The following is a 25,519-nucleotide window of genomic DNA, read 5'->3' as shown; positions in this document are numbered from 1 at the left end:
TGTCTACTGTGTTATCACATGAGCCAGAACAGACCCCAGGCTTTCTAGACAGCACTGGAAACGAGAAGGCATGAGACCCGGCTGGAGCAATGGCGAGAATACAGAATGTGGGGGCTCCATTCTTCACGGCCTCTCTGCTTTGACCATGCCAGACTCAGAAGCACCTCTCCTCCCTCCTGCACCTGTGCCTGCCCTCCACCCCACCTATGCGAGTCAGCTGGACAGCCGAGGAGAGCCTGACCTGTGGGGCCCTTGGCCGGAGGTCCAGCCCCACAGCTTTTCTTGCTGTGAGACATTTGGCAGGCACCTCTCAGGGCTTTAGTTTTCTTGCTTGCAAATGGGAGGAAGAATGTTAGCTAGAGCCACTGAAATCATAAAATGGTCCACAGAAATTTTATATGGTTTAACAGATGAAGTGTAAACTGTAAGGCGCTAGATACGTGTTTCTCACCAAATGTGACCCCTTCCTCCAGGGAGTCCTCCCTAGCTACCCCAAGCTCAGCGAGGTCCCCACCCCCCAAATCTCTCATCGGTTGAGGCATGATTTAGTTCAAATTTCTTTCCAATCTTGAGTTTTCTCCTCTTTCCTAAGGATGAGTCTAAGATTCCCCACAACTGGGTCCCATCAAGGGCTGGGTTTCTTCCTCCTCTACCTGCCACATTGCTGGCACGCCGCAGCTGTCCTCCATTAGGGTTTTCACACAGAGGAGACAGGAGAGGCCAGTGTCACCACATGCTGACTGGTCATTTCTGCACCCAAGGGCAGTCCTAGATGATCCTGGGTGCATGGTGCTAACCAAATTGAGGGTAGGTGAGGTGCTAGAGGGAGAGGAATCCAAGGGTCCTGACCCCTGGCCAGCCTATGGCGGCAGTATCCCAGGAAGGAGAACCTTGGTCAGATCCTCCATCTACTTCAAAGATCCCCTTCAACGGCATTAGCTAACTTCCGGGGTCACTCATGCATAGCTGACATTTATTGATCTGCTCTCTGTCCCTCCTAGTTTTGGTGCTGAGGTCCCTGAGATGAGTCAAATTTGTCCTGCCCTCAGGGAGCTCAGTCCTGACGGGGATACAGACTGCTCTGTATCATCAGTGCTCAGGTTGTTGGGAGCTCATGGGCCACGGGGACTGAAAGGTGGGATATGGCCAAGATTTGGGTGGCCAGGAAGGGTACCTAGAGGAGAGGATGCCCTTACCACGGGTCGTTGGGAAGCCTGTTTGGGCTGACTTCCTGAAGCTGGGATAGGGCAGACTAGCTCCTGGCTATATACAGAAGCCCAAAGAAGTGAGTTAAACGGAGGTCTTCTCCCTATGGCTGGTGCATCAGGGCAGGCGGGGCTCCCAGCCCGTTAAGAACACTCCTTCTCAAGGAGACCCAAGGACATTCAAGGATTAGGCCTCCCAGCATCTGTGCAGAGAACTGTCAGCTCAGAGCTGCTCAAAAGTAGAAATGCCAGCTAGCGGTGATGTCATCACCCTAGTCATTCCCTCCCCCCCATGGGAGGTCCTGTGGTCCAGTGGGTAGAGCAGAAAAGCCCCTGCCAGCCTGCCTCCTCCCATCTTGCTTCCAAAATTTCTGCTCTGAATGGGGTGGGGGAGGGTGGTCCCAAGTGGGTTAAGAATGAGAGTAAAAAATCCTTTGAAGAAAAAACGTTATTCCTCAGAGAGAGGGCAGGGCTAGGGAATCTTTTGGCCCCCCTCCTGTCAGACTTTGCTGAGGGTCCACGTCGGCATTAACCCAAACTCCAACCTTCCCTGGCCAACCCCTTCCCTCTAATGCCCCCTCCCCATTTTTTAGCTAATCTGGGATGTTGGCCCTGACAGGATCTGAGTAACCTCTGGGCCATCTTGGAGGCCCCCAGGCCAAGGAGAGGGGATCTGGCAGCCATGCCTGTGTGGATGGAGGTGTCAGGCTGTCCTGGGGTGTGGAGGGGAAGAGAGAGGTATCTCTGGCTGAACTGGTGGGATTTGTCCATAAACCCAGAGAATGTCCGCGCAGAGAGGACACACAGCTGGATGGCCTGCTGGCCTGTGGGTGGGGGTGGAGAGCGGACTCCAAGGCGTGGGGGATTGTACAGCTGCTTGGGGGTAGGGGGCCTGGGTGGAACGGGAACTCCTCTAGCGTTTGTCCATATAGGGGTGTTACAATTTGGATGGTAACCCAGGATGAAGGTTCACAGCTAGCCCCAGAGTGCCAGGCCGCCAGAGGAGCCTGCCTATTGGCTCCGCGCTGCAGCCCCGCTGGTCTCAGAAACCCCCACCTGAACCACCCGCGGAGAGGTGCGCTCGGGCATCTGACCCCGCGTCCGCTGTGGGCGCATTTCCTCGAAGTCTTACCTCGAAGGGCTGGGTCTCACCCGCGCGCCCGGTGCCTCCCGGAGTTTTCCCCCACGCCCTCCTTGCCCGGCTGCTGCGAGGCTCCGCAGGGGAAAGACCGGCGGGGGGTTCGCCCCCCTCCCGTGTCACAGGAAAACCCCGGGAGCAGCCCAGAGGCAGCGTATTTCCTGGAAACCCCCTCTCCAGGAGCCTGGCGGAAAGGCCTGGGGCTCCGCATCCAGAAGACCCGCGCGCCTCCCCAGAGGTGGGTCGGAGACTCAGCTGAGAAGCTAAACCGCCGCGGAAAGGCGAGCCTAGAGCTCGGAGGAGAGATCGGGAAACCCCGTCCCCCGCCCCTTCCCCCCGCCCAGTCTTGGGGTGGAAATTCGCAACCCAAGCTGGAATCCTAGACTTGGGGCGTGCTCCCAGCCTTGGCCAAGGAAAGGTATTTGAGGGTGTAGGATTAAGGACTCCTCTCCCCCCAGCCCCTAAGGGTCTGGTGAGGGTCCACCCTGCGCCCCCGCGGGGCCCGCCCCCCGCCCCCCTCCCGGCCCCCGGCCCGCGCGCGGCTGCTCCTTTAAGAAGCCCAGGTAGGCAGGCCCGGCTGCGGGAGCCGCTCCTATGGCAACCCGCGAGCTGCGGCGTCTTCATGAATATTCCGGGGCGCGGGAGCCGAGCGCTGCCGGAGGGCGCTCCGAGGGAGGCGGCCGCTGATGTAAGCCCGGCGGGCCGCTGGGCTCCGCTCGGCTGCGGCGGGAGCCCCGGGACCGGCCGGCCGAGCTCGGCCAGAGGAGGCGAGGCTAGCTCGCGAGTGGCTGGCCACAAAGCCGAGGCGGCCGGACAGACTGACAGCACGCCGGCCCGCGGGACGCACGCCCGGGAGGCGCGCCGGTCGTGCGCTCTGCGCTCCAGAGCGGTTCTCCGAGCGCCGCGGCCGCAGCGCCGCTTCTACCCGCGCCCATTGTTCCCCGCGGGGGCGGGGCGCCTGGAGCCGGGCCGCGCGCCGCGCCCCCGAACGCGGGAGGGAGAGAGGGAGGGAGCGCGGGGTCCCCGCGCCCAGCCCGGCCCGGGAGGAGGCGCAGCGCGGCGAGTCCGGGGACCCGGAGCCGGACAGGGAGCCTCCCCGCGGCACCCAGCCTGCCCCAGCATGGGCGCCTGAGGCGGCCCGGAGCCGGCGGCGAAGGACGCGTCCCCGCGGGCGGACTGACCGGCGGGCGGACCTGGAGCCGGTCGGCGGCCCCGCACCCGCGCCCCTGCCCCGGCCGGGCCCCGGCCCCTGGCGCCATGGACAAGCTGCCGCCGTCCATGCGCAAGCGGCTCTACAGCCTTCCGCAGCAGGTGGGGGCCAAGGCGTGGATCATGGACGAGGAAGAGGACGCCGAGGAGGAGGGGGCTGGGGGCCGCCAGGACCCCAGCCGCAGGAGCATCCGGCTGCGGCCGCTGCCCTCGCCCTCACCCTCGGCGGCCGCGGGCGGCACCGAGCCCCGGGGCGCGGCCCTCGGGGCGGCGGACGGCGAGGGGCCGGCCCGCGGTGCGGGCAAGTCCAGCACCAACGGCGATTGCAGGCGCTTCCGCGGGAGCCTGGCCTCGCTGGGCAGCCGGGGCGGCGGCGGCGGCTCCGGAGCGGGGGGCGGCAGCAGTCACGGGCACCTGCATGACTCCGCGGAGGAGCGGCGGCTCATCGCCGAGGGCGACGCGTCCCCCGGCGAGGACAGGACGCCCCCGGGCCTGGCGGCCGAGCCAGAGCGCCCCGGCGCCTCGGCTCAGCCCGCAGCCTCGCCGCCGCCGCCCCAGCAGCCGCAGCAGCCGGCCTCCGCCTCCTGTGAGCAGCCCTCGGTGGACACCGCTATCAAAGTGGAGGGAGGCGCGGCCGCGGGCGACCAGATCCTCCCAGAGGCCGAGGTGCGCCTGGGCCAGGCCGGCTTCATGCAGCGCCAGTTCGGGGCAATGCTCCAGCCCGGGGTCAACAAATTCTCCCTGAGGATGTTCGGCAGCCAGAAAGCCGTGGAGCGCGAGCAGGAAAGGGTGAAGTCGGCCGGATTTTGGATTATCCACCCCTACAGCGACTTCAGGTAAGGAGGCCGACGCGATCCTGTGGGTTCCCTGAGCGATCGCAGGCATGCTTCCTCTCTCAGCCCTGCCTCTCAGCCGGAGTTAACTTTCCTTCCTCGCGCGGGGAGCTCCGAGAGGAGTGGGGCGCCTCTAGGCACCAAGACACCCCCAGTCCTCCTCCCGCACCGCGCTGGGAACTTTCTTCTGTGTTCCTCGCCCTCCTGGGGTCTGGGCCACATTAGAGGCAGGCTGAAAAGGCGTTCGGAGCCTGGCCTAGCCCTGCAGGCAGCCGGGAGTAAGCTCTGCCACTTTAAGCCACACATCCCACCTCCCTGTGCTGGGCTGCGGAGTCAGGGCGGCCATCCTGGAGTCAGTTCCAGGTCATTCCGCCTGACAAGCAGGGCCATGAAGGGAGACAGACCTCGTGGCAAAGGTGCCAGCTCCTTGGGCACTGACCCCAAATGTTAGCATCTCCTTCTGGTGCCCTGGGAAGCTGCAGCTGGTGGGGGGGGGGTGGATCTGGGCCCCTAGAGGACTGAGGTCCAGGGTTAAAGCCCTCCATGCCTACCTTAACCCTTGGTCCAGACCCTCGTGGCAAGTGGTGGGCCAGAGCAGGCATCCTGGGCACCTGGCCTCCGGACTAGCGGGACAGGATGACCTTGTTCATAGTGGTCAGGGAAGATGCCTGGTGTCCTGTGACCCCAAGCACATCCAGTGCCCCATCCTCACCCCAGAGGCCCAAGCTGCAGTAGCTACCGGGACTCTCCTGGGTCAGTCACAGGTCCCCAGACAAACGGTGTGACTGCCAGTGAGGGAGAGGGACCCTGCCCCCTCCCCCATCACCTGAGTCAGATGCCCCTGAGGAGCAGATAGCTCCGGGCCTGCGGGGGTATCTGCAAAACAGGAGATCAGTGATTGCCCCTGAAGTTGAAATAAGGGATGCCCCCCACCCCAGTCAAGAGCTTGGGGCCCCCCAGCACCCCCCGAGTTTTCCTGATACACAGGACTGGAGTGAGGGTCTGAAAAGCGTTCACCCTTTAAAGCTGGGTCTAATTCATTCTCTCTCAGCCCTGCCCCCTGTTTAGCTCCCTTCCCTGCCTACCCGGCTTGCCTGCCAATATAAACGAGCATTTTGCCAACGCAGAGCCCTCTTCGCAAACTCCAGGGAAGCTAGGTTTGTAATGAGAGCAAAGCCATTTTCCATCCAATGAGAGAGATTTCTTGTGCTGGGAGTGACCAGTCAGGCAACACTCGATGGCTTATAATGGTGGTGACCCGAGGCCCCCCACACCCCCTTTTCTTTTTTTGAGGCACTGCTCTTCGTAACCCTCTTATCGAGGGTTCCCATTCCAGAGAGTGTGGGAGGCCACAGGCTAAACAGACAAGCGCAGTCTTCAAGCTGTGTGAGCAAATGTGGGACCCTCCCATTGGGAACTGTGGCCGCTCCCCAGGACCAGGTTCCTGAAGTGTGGCCTCCCCCCCGGTCAGTGCCAGGACTTAAGGCTCCCAGCCTGAGCAAGAAGGACTGGGCAGGAGGTGTATCTCCTGCACCCTCTGGGTGTCCTGGGCTTCTCCTCCTCCCTCGGAACTCCCTGGAAGTGGTAGCAGGTGGGCTGGGCCAGTATCAACCACTTGAGAGTGGTGAGGGACCCCCTTCCCTTGCTCGTCTCTCTGCTGTTTTCATTGTCTGAGAGCCCCCGGTCAGTGTTCTCCTCGCCAACCCCATCGCGTGGGATATGGGGGGTGCCAGGCCTCCACAGACAACAGGCTTTGATCGAGGACCTTCTGGGAACTGGGCCTTGCCTTCCCAGTCCCTCCTTACCCTCGATGGTGAAGGGTTTGGACTGGGTGGATCGCATCAATGGGAACATCCCCGCCTTCCCGATCTTCCTCTGCCCATATTGGCATGTCTGTCTGCAGTCCCCCTGCTGCAGACTCTCTCACTAACTGCAGGCTGCCCAGGACATGGCGGAGGGGATGGTGGCGGCGGGCATCAGGAGGGGTGGACGCAGCGAGATTGATAAATGGGCAACAGGGTAAGGGTCGGACTGGGCTTTGAGTCTGTGTTTGTACCACAAGCATCAGAGACAGGTAGCTGGAAGCTCACATCTCTGGGGCTGGGTGGAGTGTAAAAAAAGAAATCCAAGAAAAGACCATCTGTGCATGTCTGGAGGGCCAGTGGTCAAACCTCTAGGCCAGAACAGCTGGTCTCATCTGCACAAGGTCAAAGAGGCAATGGCCTGGCTGAGTCTTCTAAGCTTAGGAAACCCACCACTCGGACTGGCATCACCCCCACCAACACCCCACGCTGAGTTCCAGCCACTGACCAATGGGTCTCTGCATGGAGCCAATCCCTGCTGCCCAGCTCAGCCTTCAGAAGAGCTTCTGCAAGCACTGTTCAGGCCAGTTGAGGATTTATTCATCATTTTGACGGGCAGGAAGCATTGATCCAACAGAATTGGTTTAATAAAGAATCGCCAGCAAAGCATGATAGATTGAGTTTGTGGTTTGGAGTTCAGGGCTCGCTGTCATGGGCTGCTTCCGGCATCTCCCGTTCCTGGGGGAGGAAGGTTGGGTGCCTTTTCCGAGGGCCAGAGTGGACCACCCGCCGAGGGACCTGCAGAACCTGGGCCATGGCTAATAAGAGGCTTTTCTGGGCTGCCTGTGGTTCTCCTCACCATGCCCCCAGCTATCACAGGTCTCCTCCAGGCTCTACAGGCTTGTCCGGCCCCCCCTTCCACTTCTCAGTTGCCCTTTGAAACTTATATTTAAGGTTTGGTAAGGGAAGAGGCCGGGAAACACAGTTCCCCAGGCTCCTGCCCAAGGCTGGTTGGGCTCTTGGGTCCTGGATGTGTCCTTCCTTCCACATGAGCCATGTTCTGGAAGCCGAGCTTGGCAGTGGGAACCCGGAACAAATCAAACATAGTGTTTTTCCAAAGAAAGAGGAAAGGAAGAGGGGACCCGAGGGTCATGTACCTGGTTTTGTGCCCAGAAGCCTGTCAGGCTTTTAAGTGTCAGGCTTTCGGGGGGTCTGCCTGGGTGTGTGTATAGCTAGCTGCCTGTCCGAGCAGGTGTCTTGAGCTGTGTGGGTGGACCTGGGGGCTGGCAGGGCAGTCCCCATGTAGGAAGTCAGTGATGGAGTACTTCTGTGCCCCAAACTCTAGCTTGGCCTCGAGAGTGGAGGCAGACAGAAGCTTGGCCCTTCTCATCCCTCTGCTCCTCCCTCTCCTAGTCTGAGCTTTCTGACGCTGTGAAGAAGGGAAGGGAAGAAATGCCCTAAAGGTCCTTTCCTTGGGACAGAAACCACTGAACTCTGAAATCATGGAACCTGGGCCAGTGGCCTGATAAGTCCCAAGGGTGACCTAACCCTAACTTTTGGTGCCGGCCCCCTGGGCCCCTGGCCCTGCCTTTGCCCACCTCACATCCCTTGCCCTGCCTGGGTTATGAGCTTTCTCTGAGCCTCAGTTTTCCCACCTAGGAAAATGGGAATCCTGTTGCCCACGTCAGACCTGTATACCTGTGGTCACCCTGTAGAGGGAAGCAGCTCCAGTGGTCTGTCCGAGACCAGTGATGCTGCTGTCAGCCACACCACCCCCACTCTCACCGCCTCCTTCCCTTAGTCCTGGGGGGACCACATGGGCCTCTGTCTTTGGCTCTGACCCGTGGTTCTGAACCCGTGTCAGGGACCTAAGTGAGAACGTGCAGGGAACTATAGAGTGTCTATCGAGAAAGATGCGCGTCTATCCAGACACAATATGACACTCAGTTTCTGGGGTCTGTGGACTGCCTAAGTTGAAGACCATCTAGGTTGTGAACCCTGCTCTATCTAGACCATCCCAGAAAAGAGTGCCTGGCCTGGCAGGGGCAGGTGCTAGCCTCTTAGATCGAGCGCTCCCTGGGGCAGCCTGTACCCAGAGGCCTGGGCCTCCCGCTGCTGGCAGGATGGGCATGGAAATGGAGCTGACTTAGATGCCGAAGGAGGCAGTCTGGGGACTAGTTACTTTTCTGTTTCCTCATTCCCGCACCCAGCTCTCTCCCCTTCAACCAGGGGCCAGACTGTGCACAGGAGGAGGTGAGGAGGAAGGAGGGAGCAGCCGGGCTGGGTGGTGGGGCGGGGGGGGGGGGGGGCTTCCTGGAGGCCATTGCCCAGAATGCTGCTTCTGCTCTCAGGAGTAGGGGGGCTCACTCGATCTGTTGTAGTGTAGAAAGCCAGGCCCAAGATGCTGCAGGCCTTGCGACGCCAGGGGAGGGGGAAGGGCGCCTTGGTGCAGAGGGGAATTCCAAGGTGAGCTGCGGGGGGCGGTGCTGTCAGCTGGCACAGTGGGCAGCAGGATTCTCCAGAGATGAGGACATGCTCGTCCTGGTAAGACTGGGCTGGTGGCAAAGGCCAGCACCCACCTCAGGGCCAAGGTGCTCCCGGGATGCGGGATGTGCAGAAGCCCCATGGGGCCGGGCCCCTTGCGTCACCTGGGTGGGGAGGCTGGGGCTCCAGGTTCTCTCCCTGGCAAGGCTTCCGTTCGTGGTCTGACTGCTACATGACGAGGCTGGGGGCTGCTGCCCTGCCCAGCCCTGCCCCCGTTTGTTCCCTTAGCTGCTGTGAGCTGCTGTGAGGCTTTGGGCTGTCAGGTGGCCTGCCTCACATGGTGCTGGGCTGTCTGCCTGTCTGTCTGCCCATCCATCTGCCCTCCTCTCCCCTGCTTTCAGGCCCCTGGGTCTTCTGGGATGCCCTCTCGGGCCACACGGCCACCATCATCCGTCTGTCCCCTGCCTGACCACCTCAGGGCATTTGGATGGAGCTCTGTGTTTGTTCGAATGCGGCGCTTCTCACATTGTCATGTCATCCAAGTCGCCTGGGGATCTTGTGAAACTACAGATCCAGATCCTGACTTATTAGGTCAGAATTAGGGGTGGGGTCTGAGATTCTGCATTTCTGATATGGGTGCAGGCGATGCTGCTGCTGGGGTCCAGCCCAGAGCCAAGCCTGGAGGACTGGGGTTCAGGTCATGTGTATGTTCTCATCTTAGCCTGGGCTCCCTGAGTTCCCTGAGGGCAGAGAGACTGTCTTCTCCTGTTGGCCTCTAGCCCTGAGCACAGCAGGGTGAATTCTGTGAACCGGGTTGAGTAACCCTTAGCCACAGAGGTCAGCCGCACGCTTGAGGGTGTTGGGTTCCCAGCCTTCCTCCCCTCCTGCACTGCGGCTTGGACCCTGCTGGCCCTGGATGCTGGTCGATGGGGTGGGGTGAGCAGGGGGAGGCCAGGAGGCCAGAGGGCCCTTGCGAATCCATCCTGTCCCACTGCTTGGGTGGCTTCTCTCCCATTCAAAGGGCCAGAGGGGTGGGTCCAGCTGGAGGAGCGGGGGCAGGGAGGGCAGCGACCGCTGTGCTGCAGTGAGGTTTCTGGGAAGGAATAGAGGTCAGCCAGAGAGTCCAGAGGTGCCAGGGCAGGAGAGTGGGTGTGAGGTGGCCCTGACTGTGGCTGCCTGGGAAGAGGAAGAGACATCCAGGAGAAGCAGCTGCTTTGGCACCCTGAGGTTGTTGTGGGGGGTGGGGATTGTCTGAAGCTCATGGCCCCCTCCACTCCCCCCACCATGCCTAGCAGCCTTGTCCATGGGCTGGACTTGCCTGTCACTTCTCTCTGCCCCCTCCCACCCTGGAAGGCAGCAGGCTACATACAGGTGACAGAGCTGACAGTGTCATAGCAGCCTGAGTGGAGTGGCCTCTTGTCACAACACTGGCTATCCTGGGGGAATTTGCCCAGAGTAGAAGGTGCAGTCCCAGCTGGCCCTGGCGGGGAGGAGGGGACTGTCACATAAGCAAGGAGGCAGCCAGCTCCAGCACATACACCCCTTGGCTCAAGGACTCTTACCAAGCTGCGACTGCCAGTTGCTAATTAATAGAAGGGCTACTAAGGCCGGCCAGGCGGTCCTGCTTGGGCTCAGGGGATATTGAAGAATCCACGCTTCCCAGCCAGAGCGGACCATGGGGAGGGCAGGGGCATTGCCTTGGCTTTGGAGAGGATGTTCCCCGCCAGCCAGGCTTTACTGAGAGAGCATTGCCAGGGCCCTGGAAATCTGTGATTCCGAAGCCTAGGAGGCCACTCAAAGGCACTCTTCATCATCAGCACCTGCCCAGAATCGGGGTGGAAGCGGCACAAAGAGAGGGTGCGCTCCCTGTCACCAAGGGTGCTCAAGATGAGACAGCAGTACTTGGATCAGAAGTTGCTAAGCAGCATCCCGTGGACCAAATACAGCACCCAGATGTGTTCTGTTTGGGCAGCAGAGTGTGTCATAACAAATCTGAGACAGTGTTTTAAAATGGAAAGATGTGACATAAAAATTTGGCTTTCAGGCTTCCTCTGAAAAACCGGAAACTCTGGCAGTTCTGGCCCCACGTGCCCACACCATAGCAGGCAGCTGGAGCAGACGAGAGGCTGCCCCGTTTGATGTGGCGTTTGCTCTCCGGTTGCCCACTGTCCCTAAAGTCCCATACCCAGCCGTGTCATTCGTGCACCCCGAGCTGATGAGCCCTGTAGGCTTCCGAGTTGACAACCCTCGATTCAGCCCGATAGAGACTGGAGCCAGGTGGATTTCCAGGTCAGTAACCACCGTTATGAACCATCTGTACCACGTACCAGAACAGTAGAAGCTTTATATCTCGTATTTTATTTACTCTTCGTGGTGGCCTGGACAATAGTTCTGTTATCTCCAGTTTAGAGATAGAGAAACTGAGTCTCCGATGGGAGAAAGAAAAAGATTTCCCCTAAATCGTGCAGTAAGGAAGTTCTAGAACCGCCCTTTGAACCTGGTCTTGAGGATTCTAAACACATTCTCATCCCTCTTTGTCTCCTCCTCCTTCTTTTTCGTTAGCTTTAAGAAGCTGAATTACAAAAGTAGTTCGAGAAAACATTCTCCTGAGAATGAAAACGTTGCTGATAATGTTTGGCCACCCATGATTCGTGAGGAGGGGCTGTGGGGAGGAGGGCTGAGCTGGCTCGGGAGATTTAATAGGCCTCAGCCCACCACATCTGGACAGGCCTTAGCCAGCCCCTGGCCTAAAACCTTCATTTTATCAAACGGGAGCAGAGGACCAGAAAGGGGGAGCCACTGGCCCAAGGTCGTAGAATAAGTCTACGTCAGAGATGAAATCAGAACCCAGAGGTTATGTAACATCTGGCTGCAAAGATCTTAAAATCCACAGTCTATCCCTAGACCCCAACCAGAGGTCCTGAATGGTCTTGTCACTGGAGCAGTTTTGTTTTGTTTTTAAGATTTTTAATTTATTTATTTGAGAGAGAGCGAACACGAGGAGGGGCAGAGGGAGAGGGAGAAGCAGACTCCTCACTGAGCAGGGAGCCTGACGCGGGGCTGGATCTCCGCCTGAGCCACCCAGGCGCCCCCACACTGGAGCTTTTTCCGTTGCTCCAGCTCCATGCCCAAATTTTGAGGCGATAGGTATTTTCTGAGTCCCTTCTTAGTTTAAGCTGATCGGTGAGAAGGGAGTCTTTCCATGTCTGAAGATGCAGCGTCTGGAGGTGGAGGTCGTGCTTGCCCGAACCCCTCACTCGAGGGCTGCTCTGCTCCTGGGGAGGCCGGATCAGGGTCCTGACGGGCGTGGAGGACTTTGGGGTTTTGGAACCGTATCCAGGTGCTGTTGACCCGTCTGTTCTTCAACAGGAGTGATCAGGGTGCCTAGGGAAAGGGGACAGGTAGCCAGTGGAAACAGGTGGTCACGTGGCCTATCCATGCCTCCTTCGGAGAAGAGAGGAAGTGGAGTCCCGGTTTGGACTGTGTGTCCAGGGTCGGGGCTCAGGGTGTGATCAGGGTCAGGTCTGTAGCTGAGGCCACAGTCTAGGCCCACACTGTGGCCAGGATCCGAGTGAGACTGGTGAGACCAAGAAAAGGCTTTGGTCTGGGGTCAGGAGCCAGAGTCCTTAAACAAAGCCTGGAGCCAACCCCAGTGCCTCCCCGAGGCACCAGGGCTTGGGGCAAGGTGGGCACATGGCCCACCCCACCTTGTGCCCTCCCCTTTAAGAAGCCCTCCTTTTCTTTAACTCCCTGAGCTCCTACACCCCTTAGCATCTGAGCCAGCTGCCTCTGGTCCTCTCTGGGAGGTAAAGTACAAATTATAAATAAACAACAGTGCCACTGCTGCCGACGCCGGAGCCACCAAACACACGTGACGGCTCCCCGCCCCGCTCTGCTCTCTCATTGTTTGGGGCTGGTGTCTGTCTTCCCAGCCAGGCAGCCGGCTTGGCTCGTGGCTCCCACACAGCGGTGCTCGGGGCTGGGCAGGGATGTGTGCTGGCTTGATGGAGGGACTCCCTGCCCCCCACTGCACTCCCAGCTCCACACACCGCGGAGCCAGCCGCGGGGCCTCCGGGTCTGCTCACGGCAGCTGCGGGGGCCTCATAATTGGCTGCTGATGATTTTGTGTCTGTCTAAGCATTTATCCGTGTGGGTGGACGTGTTATGTCTGCGTGAACGAGGCTTTCAGAAATTAATACATAACATGGGGCTGGCTAATACACTGTCTTCTGGGCCTGGGGAGGGGCAAGCTTAAAGGGAGTTGGGTCATGCTCCCTCCAAGATCAGATGCTCCATTCCAGGACTGTCGTCACCCAGTATGGAGGACTGGGGTCACTACCCACCCGGCAAAGAAGAGAATAGGATTTCAGCTCCTCTTAGGGTAGATCAGTAGGGATTGATGGCCAGGGAAGGCTTCCTGGAGGAAGCAGATCTGAGCTGGATTTGAAGGAGAGAAGCATTCTGCACACTTTCTTGGGAGTAATTTCTGGGAGATGGAACGAAGGGGCTGGGGTGGGTGTTGGTAGGCACTAAGGGCAGGTTACTCAAATATTCTGCCTCTTTGGACTTGTACTTACCGAGCTCTGTGCTTCTCCCCTGAGGACTGTGACCCCACTGCCCTGGGTCTTGACCCTGATGCTGTCTGAATATGTGTACATATATGCAAGTGTGTGCATGTCTCCCTGGCCTGTGTCCCTGGCCTGTCTCCCTGGGTCTCTGTGGCCCAGGGAGCTCTCCTGGCCCTGGCCCCAGCTGCCCAGCCCCCCTTCTCTTGCTGTACTACGCCCAGAAGGCAGGTGTTGCCGCCGCATTCATGTCGCTGAGTGTGTGGCCTGGAGCCCAGAAGTAATTACCCTGCAGTTGCTGTTGTAGGCTAGAGCAGCCCCTGTCAATGATCAACGCGAGTCCCCAGCCGCTCGCTCGTCGCCAAAGCCAGCTTCTCCCACCTACACTCCGTCAGAGGTTGCAGGGTGCTTGTTCTCTTCTGCAGGGACAGGAAAGACCCTCGAGCCCACAGGCCTCATCAGGGCGATCCGCACCTTTCAGAAGAAACATGGTCCAGCCGGGGAGATGCTGCAACTGGGGCCTGTCTGTGCAGCTCTGGGGCCGGCCCACCCTGGAGCCCCGGGTTCTCGCATCCTGAGCTTTCCTAGCTTGTGACTGCCCACCCCTCCCACGCTGAGTTTGCCCTCCTGCCCCTCCTCCTGTTCCGCTGTCTGACCTCAGCAAAGTCCTTTCCTGTCTCAGTGTCTGGGGTCAGGGCTCAGTCTGAGGCTGAGAAGAGAGCAAAGCTAATTGCCCAAATAGGTATTGAACCCGTAATCCTGACCCCATTAGTACAAATTGAGCCAGCGGGGCAGGGACAGCGCTGCTGCTGAGTGGAGCTGATGAGAACCTCCCTCCCTCCTTCTGGAGACTCCGCAGAGGCCGATCCAGGCACCATCCTGGAGTTGTGCAGCCCCTGTGCTCATGGGCCAGCGGGAACGCCTGACACATGGGCCTCTTTCTGTGCAGGGGGGCTCTGCGGGCCCTTTGTGCTGGGGAACAGGGCGGAGGCTCCCCAGTATGTTGTGTGACGTGTGTGTGGTCTGCTGAGCACTCCCGGCCCCTCATGAGATCATGGCCCGTGTGTGAGTGGATGGCAGGCTTCTTTTTTTTTTTTTTTTTTTTTTTTCTCCTCTGGGCAAAGGACACCAGCCCCCACCTCCTCCCAGCCATCTCTCTTGGGGCACAGTTGTCCCCTCCTGGAAGCTCAGACCTGGCCCCGGAAGAGTTCAGAGGGGAGGATCCATGGCAAGTGCGGGTCATACTCGACAGCTGCGCCCGGAGGAGTCCTTGGGGGCGCAGGCCCGCAGCAGCGCCGTGGGCTTTGGAATTGGCAGGGGAAGGAAATGCGGCAAGCTGTTCTCCTGTCCCACAGGCTCTGAGGAGTCATCATCCCGCTGTGTTGCTCCCCAGCTTCTGGGGACAGAGCCGAGGGGGCCGGTGCCGAATAAGAGGCCAGTGAATGCTCTGCTCTGGCCCCCCAGCTGGGAGCACCCGGCCTTGCTTTCCTCATCCGAGAGTGAAAGGTGCTTCCAGAGAGGGGCTGGGTTTTAGCAAGACCCCCAGAGCCTGAAGCTGAAATGCGCAAGCCGCAGAGTGACCTGGGAGCTTTGCGCGAGGGACGCCTGGGCCTGCCGGTGTGGCGCCTGGGGGGGTGTGATTTTGGGATGCAGCCAGATTGATTCAGCGTCTGTCACTGAGGAGCCAGGGAGCTGGGCACCGCTCAGGCCCTCGCCACGCCAGCACCTCTGACTGCACCACATCTGCCTCGGCCCCTTGGTGCTCCCCACAGCCTGGGGGTGAAATGCTCGCTCCCCAGCCTGCCGTCCAAGCCCATGTGTGATGGGCCCCTCTCCAGGGAGTCGTTACCTCTTCTGTTAGCGATCAGAATCATAAACCTCCAGGGCTGGCGGGACCCCAGGGACCAAGGCCCTTCTCCGTGTCTTGTCACACTGCGTTTTCCTGGATGGAAGGCAGCGGAGTCCCGTCTGGCTCGTGTTGTCAAGAGCCCAGGCACCTCCTGGGAACCCCCATCCCAGCAAGAAGGGGGCCACGTAGACCCTCCCAGAGTCAATATTTAGCTCCCTGCTCTGGGGCGGCCCTCCCGCGCCGTCCGTCCTCATCAGAGCACCCCTTCTGCCCTGACTCCGTCTGCTCTCGCCCTTCACCCTGGGGCCCCCGCCTCCGGGAGCAGGTGAGCTCTCCTACCTCAGTTCCCCTGAGGTCATGCTCACGCGCTACTCCTCAGCCGTATGCTATTTTTGTTCCAGTCTCCTGGGTGGGGACAGCTGTGCTTGCGCCTTTGTTTCCTGGAAGCTGGGCAGGGAAGTGCTCCAGCTGCTCCTCGCCTCCCCATTTTTCCCCAGATAGTCTTGTCAGCGGGGTGAAGCTCAGAGAGGTTAGGCCACTAGCCTGAGGGAACACAGCATCCTGGCATCTTGGGGCGCTATAGAGCAGATGACCCCTGCTGTACACGTTGGGGTATGCGTGTGCGTGCGCTCACTCTTACATCAGTGTATCCGTGCGTGCACAGAGGAAGTCTCAGCTCTTCCGAGAAGCAATGGGTTGATATCTTGGTGTTCCTCATGGCCGGGCCGTGCTCAGTTGCGCCATCGAGAAGGTGCCGTCACAATCCTCCCTCCCCCGCCCCCCGACCTGGGAACTCTCCTCCTCTGTAACCTTCATGGCTCCCACGGCCCCAGGAGAGCCCCGACTACTCAGTCTGGTTTCAGGATGCCCCCGACTTCTCTTCAGACCGGTATTGGGAGGGGGAACAGGGGGCTGGAGTTCTCTACGGTTTGTGCTCTCCTCTCAGCGAGCTTTCCATCTGGCCAGCTGCCCTCGGCTGGCCTCTCGAGCCTCCGCACTGCAGAGACTCGTGGAATTGGCGTGTCTTTAGAGATCGTCCAGCTCCGTCCTCTCTTACCAATGGGGAAACTGAGAAAAGGATTATGAGAGGGCAGGGCCTGGTTCAGGGCACACAGCAGGTGAGAGATGGACAGGGAACTAGCGCCCAAGCCTCTCAGGCTCCTGGCCTAGAGTCCCGCTGTGCAGCACGGGCCTCCTTCCCTCCACCGCGACACTGACCTTCCTGACCACTGGACACACTCAGGCCGCCTCCGTCCCCAGCAGGCCGTGCTGCTCCCTGTTCCTCTCTACATTCTAAGCCCTGCTGAATTTCCCCTCCAGCCATCCGCAGCCCACACGGCAGAGCCGGACAGTGCCCTCACCACCCTCCCCCACTGGCTTATGGCTCATGTGTCCATGGAGCTGGTCTGGATCATCAGCTCCCCTCTGGGGGTGGCTCTGTCCGTCCCTAAGATCGAGGGCTCCTTGTGGTGAGACAGGTCCGCACACGTCCGTATCCCCAGAGCCCTTGGGCCAGGACCTGCCTCTTAGTGGTCACAAGAATAATAATGGTGACGTAACAGCCAGCATATACTGGGTATTTACACTGTGTAGCATATTATAAATATCTCATTGAATTCCCCCAGAATCCTGTGAGGTGGGATTCATGTTCTCATTTTGCACATGAAAAAACAGGCTCAGAGAGATTAAGTGATCTGTCCCAGGCCACACAGCCAGGTATTTAGACACTCGAATGCCTAAATTCCCGACCTGTCTGCTAGAGCCTGGCTACTCGGTGTGGTCCGGTGTGGTCCGGTGTGGTTCCTGGACCAGCAGCCTCACTCTCACTAGGGAGCCTATTAGCAATGCAGAGGGCACCCCGCCCCACACCTAGTAAACCCCTGGCTGTGTCTAGGTAAAATCTCCAGGTGATTTGCGTGCAGAGCACGGTGCTGTATGATGGAAAGATCCCAGAAGGGGGAAGATTCCATCAGTGACAGCCCTCAGCCCATCTCTGCTGGCAGAATAGCCGAGACTGACCCTCGCTGTAGGATGAAAGGCTAGGGCCTCAGCCCAGGACCGGGAGGGACTGCGCAAAGAGACAGGGGTAACGGGTTTTCTTGGGTCTTCAAAACCAAAACCGAAACCGAATTTTCTTTCTTAAGTCACATAGACAATTTAAAAAATAAAAATATACCCAAGTCCTGGCTCCCCACCCATAAAGCAAGCACTAGATGCCCTTGGCTCTGACTCTGCTCCGGAGGCAGCCCCAGACAGCCCAGGGAGCAGCTACCTGGAAGCCCTGTGATTCTGAGTCAGAGAGTTTGAGGTGGGCTAAAAATAGAGCCTAGTGGCCAGAGGCAGGTGGGAGGAAGAGAGCAATTCATCCATTATGGGGGGAGACCCCAAGTCAGGGAGGTTGGGCCAGAAGAGGGGGCAGTGAGGATGGGGGGTTATGCCTTCAGAGGCAAGAGCTGCGGGCCCGGCCTGGTTCTGGAAGGTTGTGGGGTGTGGAGTTCCAGCCGGAGGGGGGAGGGGGAGTCTAAAATGCCAGCTCCAGGGCACAGACAGGGAGGACCCCATCCAGCTCCCAAGCAGCCAGCAGCTTCTCTGGGAAGCTGTAGGGCTGGGCCCAGCTCTGCCTCAGAGAACACGGAGCAGGAGCCTGGGCAGGGAGGGGGCAGGGAGGGATAGGGTGAAGATCCAAGTTTGACGATCAGGAGGGAGGAAGACGAGGAAGGAGGCTCTCCTGTGTGGCTCCCCACGTGTATGTTGTGGGCCAGCACGTGGTCTCCTTTGCCTGGCACACCTGCCCTTCAAATGGCCTCCCTCCCTCCCTCCTTCGTCACCGCCCTCCTCCAAAAAATCTGCTCATCCTGACCTCCCCATCGTGCTAACAGGCTTTTTGCATGTTTATGCTGGCTGCCTAGGAGTTTCCTCGAGGACCCAGTGTGTGTCTGTCTCCTGACATGCGTGAAGGGGCTCTTCCCAGCACGGGGCCCTGTGTTCATATCCCAGAAAAGGAAGAGCAATCTTTTCTGCTCTTGCAGGGCACAGGGCAGGGCTGAGGACATAAGACTCATCCTGGGTCTGCAAAGTGGGGACAACACAGGGGGATTCTAGGAGAAGGTGCGACTCTCTCCTTCCTACCCTTGCCTTTCACCCTCCCCTCCCCCATCTCCTTGATCTCTGTGCTCCGCCTTTTCCGCCTATTTTGGGAGTAGGGAGAATCCTTAAAATCCCTACTGAGAGGGCAGGACCCTAATGAGGGCGTATTCTCCCACCATGAGCCTGTGCCGGTCAGGCTGGAAACAGTCCTGTCTAGGTTGAGGCCACTGTGTCCCCCTACCAGCCCCCTCTGCCACCCCACTCTGTCATAAACCCCAACCCTCATGCTTCTCCTGGCCTCTCTCTTATTTGTCTACTCCCCCCTCCTGCCCCCCCCCCACTCCGGCTCTGCCCATCCTTCTCTGTGACTTTTCCACCATGGTTTTCAACACCAGGTGGTGGGGGGCATTCTCTGATGGGTGTTCCCGGGAGTCTTGGAGTCTTGGGGGTTTGGACAGGACAAGTTCCACCCAGATCAGTGGAAGGCCTTGTGAAAGCCTCGTGGGTCTCAGTGAGCTGCCATTTCATGTGGCTTCTGCTGGGCCACCACTCAGCTTCGTGTCGGTGAGGCACGCAGGCTTTCCTTCACCCACCTGTTCACACGTGTATTAGGCCCCACCGCGTAAAAGGCGCTGTGCCAAGCTCAGGGAGTCTCGTAGGCCGCAAGATATAAACACACAAATCAAACACACAATTTCGTCATGGTGTGATAAATACTATGCTAGGGCAGCGCATATAAGAAGCGCGTAACCAGCTTTCCTAGGATACAAAGAAACAACGCCTCCTCTGAACCGAGGGGCCTGGGGTGGGCGGGGGTGGGGAGAAGAGTCCCAGGCAGACGCTGGCACGCAGGCAAGCCCAGAGGATAGGAGGGGTGGTGCATTTGGGGCACGGAAGGCTGCTAGTATGTCTGGAGCAGAGCGATGAGGGGAGGAAGGGTGACAAGACGTGGAAAGGAGGCAGAGTCCAGGTCCAGAGGGCCTGGGGGACAACAGTGGGACTTAGTGTAGCTGGGAGCACAGAAAGACTCTGGGCTTGGCGAAGTGTGGAGAGTGGATTGCTGGGAGGATGTGGAGCCCACCTGCGACCCCGAAGTATGCGGGGTCCTGGAAAGGCCAGGGGCCCACCGTAGGAAGCCACGGGGTAGGCTGGGGGGTGTGCTGATGAGACTCAGACCCACTGGCTGGTTGTTGGTAGGTGAGGGAGATAGAGGATAACTCCCCGGGTTCTACATCGAGCATTGGGTGCCTGGAGGAACCCGTGCTGGGAGCACAAGAGTTTGGGAGGATGCTGTTTAGTTCTATCTGGACGTGGCAAGAATGAGGTGCCTGCGGGGCATGCAGGTGTCAAGGTGTAGTCGGCAAGTGACCCCACGTGCCTGGAGCTCGAGAGAGAGGTCTGGTTTGAAGGCCAGCAGGATCATGGAGGCCTTGGCAGATGGCGAGGTCACCCGGGGAGAGTGTGTAGAGAGAGAAGAGGCCAGGGCCCAAAGGAACAAACACACTTAAAGGTCACGCAGGGGAAGAGGAGCCCCTCCAGGGGAAGGGAAGGGAGGCAGAGAGAAGGGAGGAAACCCGGAGTCGCAGCAGAGTGGCCCACGGGATCACGTGATGCTGAGGGTCAGCCAGGAACAGACCGCAAAGCGCCCTGTGGACTGTGCAGTTACGGGGGTCGGCAGGAGTGTGGGGAGTGGGAATGGAAGTGAGAAAGCCTCTCCCAGGAAGCTTCTTTCCAATGGGCAAAGAGATAAGGCAGAGGGATTCGGGATTCGGGATTCGGGAATGGTTTCATTTTATTTTTTAGGTGGAGGGAGCTTAGAAGAATGAGCTGATGGGCAAGGACGCTTGGGGAGGGAGACTGAAGATACAGACAAGAGGGTCCCTGGGGAGGCAGAGGGGACTCGTGTCAAGAGGCAGGTGGAGGGGTCCCCGATGCTTTTGCAACTGGAGGAGGGGGTGGGGATGAGGGAGAGGCAAGCGGGGTCGGAGTCTGGTGGCAGAAAGAGGAAGGGGACGTTCTGGGCTTCTCTTTTCTCTGTGAGGTAGAAGGTGGTGGTGTCTGCTGACAGGGGGTAGAAGAGTGGTTTTAGAGCTTTGAGGAGAGAGAAGACACTTTGAAGTGGCTGTTGGAGGAGAATGGTGAGGGAAGTTTACCAGGGTCTCCTGGAAGGCAGGGCAGGTGAGTACGGAAACCCTGATGAGGACATTGAGGCACGAGAGCTAAGGTGCTTTCATATTAACAGGACGAATCTGAGGTTGTGGGATTTTTTGCACAGTCGCCATGAAACGTGCAAAGGGTGAACGGTGGCCCTGATCCAGGGCGTGATCTTGTGAAGTGGGTGCCAGAAGGGCCAGGCAGGTGAGGTGGAAGGGCCAGACCCTTGTGTCCCGGGGGAGGGGAGGAGGCAGGAGGGTTCTGTGACTCGCGGATCCTGGGACAGACACTACAGAATAGACTTGGCACGACTGGCTACAAGAGCTGGAGGGAAAGGAGGTTGGGGTGAGAGATGGAACGACGGGAGAGGGTGACATCGTCCATCCCCCGCTGCAGGAGTGGGTGACTGACGTGTGGTGAGTAGAGTCAGGGCACCGAGCCACTGAGGGGCTGGGTGTTTGGGGTTGATGTATGGAGTGGAAGTCACCCAGGACGATGGCAGGGTTTGGAGTGGAACGGAAGGCTGTGAACCAAGTGCCAGCACGACCAGGGTCCCTGAGGGCGGCAGATGGATGCGGCAGGATGGCCAGAAAATGACAGGATGCTCAAAGGATCCTGTAAAGATTCCTAGCACAGGCAGGAAGTGGTCCCAGCGTGGCAGGGGGGGAGGTTGCTGACCCCACCCCTGATACGGAGGCATGTGGGGTTCCAGGAGGGTGACGTCCTCAGGATTTAGCTAAAGCTTGTATAAGGGAAAAGCAGGACTCTAGGGGCAGGCTGTTTGGGCTTAATTCTTGATCCACCATATATAGCAAATTTCTCAACTTCTTGTGCCTTAGTCTCCTCACCTGTAAAATGGCACAATCATAGTATCTCCCTCACAGGGATTTTATGAGATTAAATGAGATAATCCATAGAAGGTACTCCGATTAGTGCCTGGCATGTAGTAAGTGTCTAAAGAACATTGGCCACCGTCCTCCTCTTGTCTCATTGTCTTCGCTGTCACCTGGAGCAGTCGTCTGGGCTGGGCCTGGAAGACCAAGGGCTGTCTCGGGAGCCCAGGGGGAGCTCCCTTCTCCCATTGCGGTCTCAGACACAAGGATTCCTGGAGTCCTAGTCTCCGTGATTTGTTGGGAGGCTGAGAGGAGAGCTAGGTGGTGCCTGACGGAAGGGGCAGGATGTGACAGCTGCTCCCAGATACACAGCATGGTTAGGCAGACTTCCCGGAGGAGGAGGCAGTCAAACTGGGTCTTGGATGAAGGAGGAGATTTCAGAAGATGGGGGCTCAGGAGGCAGAGGCGGTTCTCAGAAGGAGGAGCCGGAATGTGGACAGAGATAGAGCGGGGGGCGGGTGTCCGGTGGCTGCTGTGTAGGAAGCAGGAGGAAGCGGGGTGCAGGGGATGCCAGACCTTGGAGCTTGAACTTTCTTCTGTAGCCATAGGGAGTCTGCCAAGAGGGCTCAATTGAGGGGTGACGCCATCATAAAATTTGGAAAGATAACCCAGCGATCGCGTGAGTTGGAAGGAAAGAGGCTAGTGACAGGCAGGCAGCAGGGGCAAGAGTCCAGGTGAGGAGCAGTGAGGAACTGGTTTAAAACAGAGCAGTTAGAGATAGAAGCCATCCTAGAAGATTCTAGACAAGGGGTGTCTGGGTGGCTCAGTTGGTTAAGTGCCCCAACTCTTGATCTCAGCTCAGGTCTTGATTTCAGGGTCATGAATTTGGGCCCTGCATTGGGCTTCACGCTGGGTGTGGAACCTACTTTAAGAAAAAGACGCCAGACAAGACTTGTCACTGCATGCAGGGCCTGAAGGAAAGAGAAAGCAGCTGAGGATAGCTTTGAGGTTTTGAGCCCAGGTGATTGAAATTCTGAGTGTGCCATTCAGCTCTGAGGAGGAAGATGCTGAGTTCACCCTTGGACTTGGGTGTAGAAGCCAGCAGGCCCTCCAGGTGGTAGGTGGGAATGCAGGTCTGGTGCTAGGAGAGGTGTCTACAAAGAGGGAGGGGGTACACGGTGGGGCCCTGGGTGTGCCATTCCCCTGGGAGAGAGCATGGGGACCCTGGCCTGCAGTCAGTGTGGCAGGAGCACGGCCATGGCTGGGACAAGGCCCCTGCCTTCAGGGAGCCACAGCGTTCTGGGATGTCCAAAGCCAGGGCTCAGGCCTGGCTGAGGTCCATCGGTGAGGGGTGGGAGGGGCCTGGAAAAATAGCACTTCAGATGAATCCTGAAGGATGGAAAAAATGTAATGGGCCAAAAACCCACACTCTCTTCCAGCTGGCAGGATTCCTAGTGGATGTCATTTGTGTCAAATATATAGGCAAGCAGGTGTGCAAGAAAGTATGAGTGTGTGTATGGGGGCATAGATGAGAGTGTGTACAAAACTGTGTTATGGGTGTGTGTGTGCATGTGCGTGCGTGTGTGTGTGTGAGCACATGCGCTCAAAGGCAAGCATGGGTGTGTGTGAACAAGAGGCTGAAGGAGCTCATCCCTCTTCTGACTTCCACTTCCCCTGCCCCCATTTTATTACCCTTCACTCCTTAGCCTCTGGGGAAAGAGAGGGCCCTTGGTCTGGTCCTGGAGTCTCTGAGTTCAGGGTCAGGAGCTTCCTGTCTTCTCTTTCCTCAGCTCCCTTGAGGCCATAACCTTCCTTTTGGACCAAACCATGAAATGTTCTAGGTGTCCGTGTAAAAGGGCTGCTTGGATTTTCGCCATCCCCCATGTCTTCTGCACACGAGACCTCCTTCTCCAAAGCTGCCCTCTAGGCCACGCCTACCTGCTGAGAGGCCACCTGCCTGCTTGGACGGCCAGGGAGGAAGTAAGCTCCAGGATTAAGGGAGGACAGGCCTGAGGTGTCCTGGGGCTGAAACTAGGGTGAGGTGTCTTCCTTTTAGCTTAGAGAACACTGGGATGGGGTGGGTCATCTGGCTTTGAAGAGAACAAGTCCTCCAGTTCAGGCATGTGCCAACTCCAGCACGTCTGAGTCTGGCTGTCCCTCACTTCCCTGCCAGGGCCTGCCACCCGCCACCATGGAAGCGTACCCTGGATTGTGGGAGTTAGCCATGAATGATTCTAGGGGCAGTGAGGTGCTGGGCGAATATGGGGCATCCAGCTTGAGGATTTGAAAATGTTACTGTTCCCTCCTCCACGGACCTTAGTTGTTTTATTTTTTAATTTTTTTTATTTTATTTTTTTTAAGATTTTATTTATTTATCCGACAGAGATAGAGACAGCCAGTGAGAGAGGGAACACAAGCAGGGGGAGTGGGAGAGGAAGAAGCAGGCTCACAGCGGAGGAGCCTGATGTGGGGCTCGATCCCATAACGCCGGGATCACGCCCTGAGCCAAAGGCAGTCGCTTAACCGCTGTGCCACCCAGGCGCCCCATGGACCTTAGTTTTTATACCCCTTTTACAGGATGTCACAACTGTGCCCAGTTGGCTGCTGATGACCAGGATGCCTTTAATATTTGAAAGGTGTGCTACTTCCCCCACCCAGGAAGCACCTCAGAAGGCTCTGGCATAGGAGGATGGGTCTGCTCCAAACTTCTTCACAGCTCTCTCTTCTCCTCTCTCTCTTTTTAAAAAAAATTTTATTATTGAAGTAGAGGTGACATACAATGTTATATCACTTTCAGGTGTAGAACATAGTGATTCAATTCTATGCATTATTCAGTGCTCACCACTATAAGTGTAGTTGCCATCTGGCCCTATCTCTCTCTACTCTCTTGTCAACAAGAGACAACTACACCTGCTGTGACAGGCTACCTCCCCATGTGATGCAGAGGCTCCAGTAAGGCTGGTCTCCCTCCCAGCATCCCACTGAGGTGCCTAAAATCCTAAGCAGTCAGGCTCTCAAGTCCCCCCAGACTGCTTGGAATCTCGTTCTGTCCCTCACTAGCTGTGTGATCTTGGGTAGATACTTCTCTCTGAGTCTCCGTGTCACCATCTGCACAATACAGATGTTAGCAGCCACCTCAGTGCTGGTGGGAGGATTAAATGAAAAAATGCATGGAAAGCACAGAGTAAGTGCCTGATACACGTGAAATGTTTTGGAGTCTTTATGAATTCAGTCACCAAGGAGCCCCTGTAAAAAAAAAAAAGCCCAGGACATTAAGGAATCACTTGAGATGCTTCTGATCACTGGGCTTGGCGAGAAGAGGGGCCTGGGAGCTGAAAATGCAGTGGGGAGGCTGTTGCCAATTTCCCCCCGCTGGATCAGCAGAACGCCCGGCAGGCGTGCAAGGAGCTGTCCCTGGTGCTGAACCACCACCTCCCCTTTCTCTCTCCCTCTGTCACCTGGCCCTGCTTTTGGAAATCTGTGCAATCCTCTTGCGAGAGTAAGGAGAGGTTGTCTCCAAGGCCAAGGGCTGCTCCCAAATCCCAGCTCCTCTAGGAGCACTTTCTGGCCTCACCCTTCTGGGCCACTGGGAGCTCACCTTCTCAGACGCTTAGGCTGCTGCCTGGGATGGTTTCTTCCATCATTGCCCAGTTTGTCTTCTGTCTAAGCCTTGTCTTCTGACTAGACCATGAGCTTCCTGAGGTCTGGGGATCTCTGTCTGCCAAGGTTCTGTTGTCTGCCTGTTCACAGAATACTGTGGTCCTTGACTTCCACCACTGGACTCTCCCAGCTCCCTTCCACCCCTACCCCCAGTAGATGCTTTACTTTGACTCTTCTCTGGAAGATTTCATCTTCCTCCCTCACCTCTTTCCTGGGAATTTGTTGACTTGAATTCCTTATTGAATCATTTAGTAACACAGATAGGTATAGGTCAGAGCATTTTACAAATATCAATTCATGTCATTCTTATAACTCTAAGTTAGGTACCGTTATTATTCTCAGGGAGCAGACAAGGAAACTGAGGCATGGAGAGATTAAGTGACTTGGTAGTAAATGATGGAACCAGGAATTGAACCCAGGTTGGCTGGCTCTGAGAGCCTTTCTTCCCACTGTATTATGCTGCCTTTTGGGTGGCTCTGTGGTGCTCCAGGATAATTGTTCGTGGGGAGGAATGCTCCAGCATTCCGACCCCAGCCCGGATCAGGCACCAGAAATATCCCTTAGCATCTGGAAACTCACGATTGAAATAATTAGTCAGAATGCAAGGAAATGGGTGTTTTTGCCTCATGTAATTTGGTTTTATGAAGACCACTAAATGCAAACATTCTCCTGTTAATTACTGTCTCAAATTTGGTCTGTA

The 25,519-nt window shown here is 57.7% G+C and overlaps 1 protein-coding gene across 1 annotated transcript in view; it reads left to right on the top strand.

Moving 5' to 3' along the window:
• Window positions 1–3,600: 3,600 nt before the first annotated feature.
• The window catches only part of HCN4 (hyperpolarization activated cyclic nucleotide gated potassium channel 4), a 40,785-nt gene continuing 18,866 nt past the window's right edge, over window positions 3,601–25,519 (top strand). Inside the window, exon 1 of the mRNA XM_026478471.4 lies at window positions 3,601–4,388. Within this exon, the coding sequence (XP_026334256.1) occupies window positions 3,601–4,388 (788 nt within the window). The remainder of the gene's footprint in view (window positions 4,389–25,519) is intronic.

The sequence above is a fragment of the Ursus arctos genome, unplaced genomic scaffold, assembly GCF_023065955.2.
Source record: "Ursus arctos isolate Adak ecotype North America unplaced genomic scaffold, UrsArc2.0 scaffold_28, whole genome shotgun sequence".
NCBI lineage: Eukaryota > Metazoa > Chordata > Mammalia > Carnivora > Ursidae > Ursus > Ursus arctos.
Note: the sequence above shows the minus strand (reverse complement) of the source record. Positions and strands in the feature narration are given on the sequence as shown.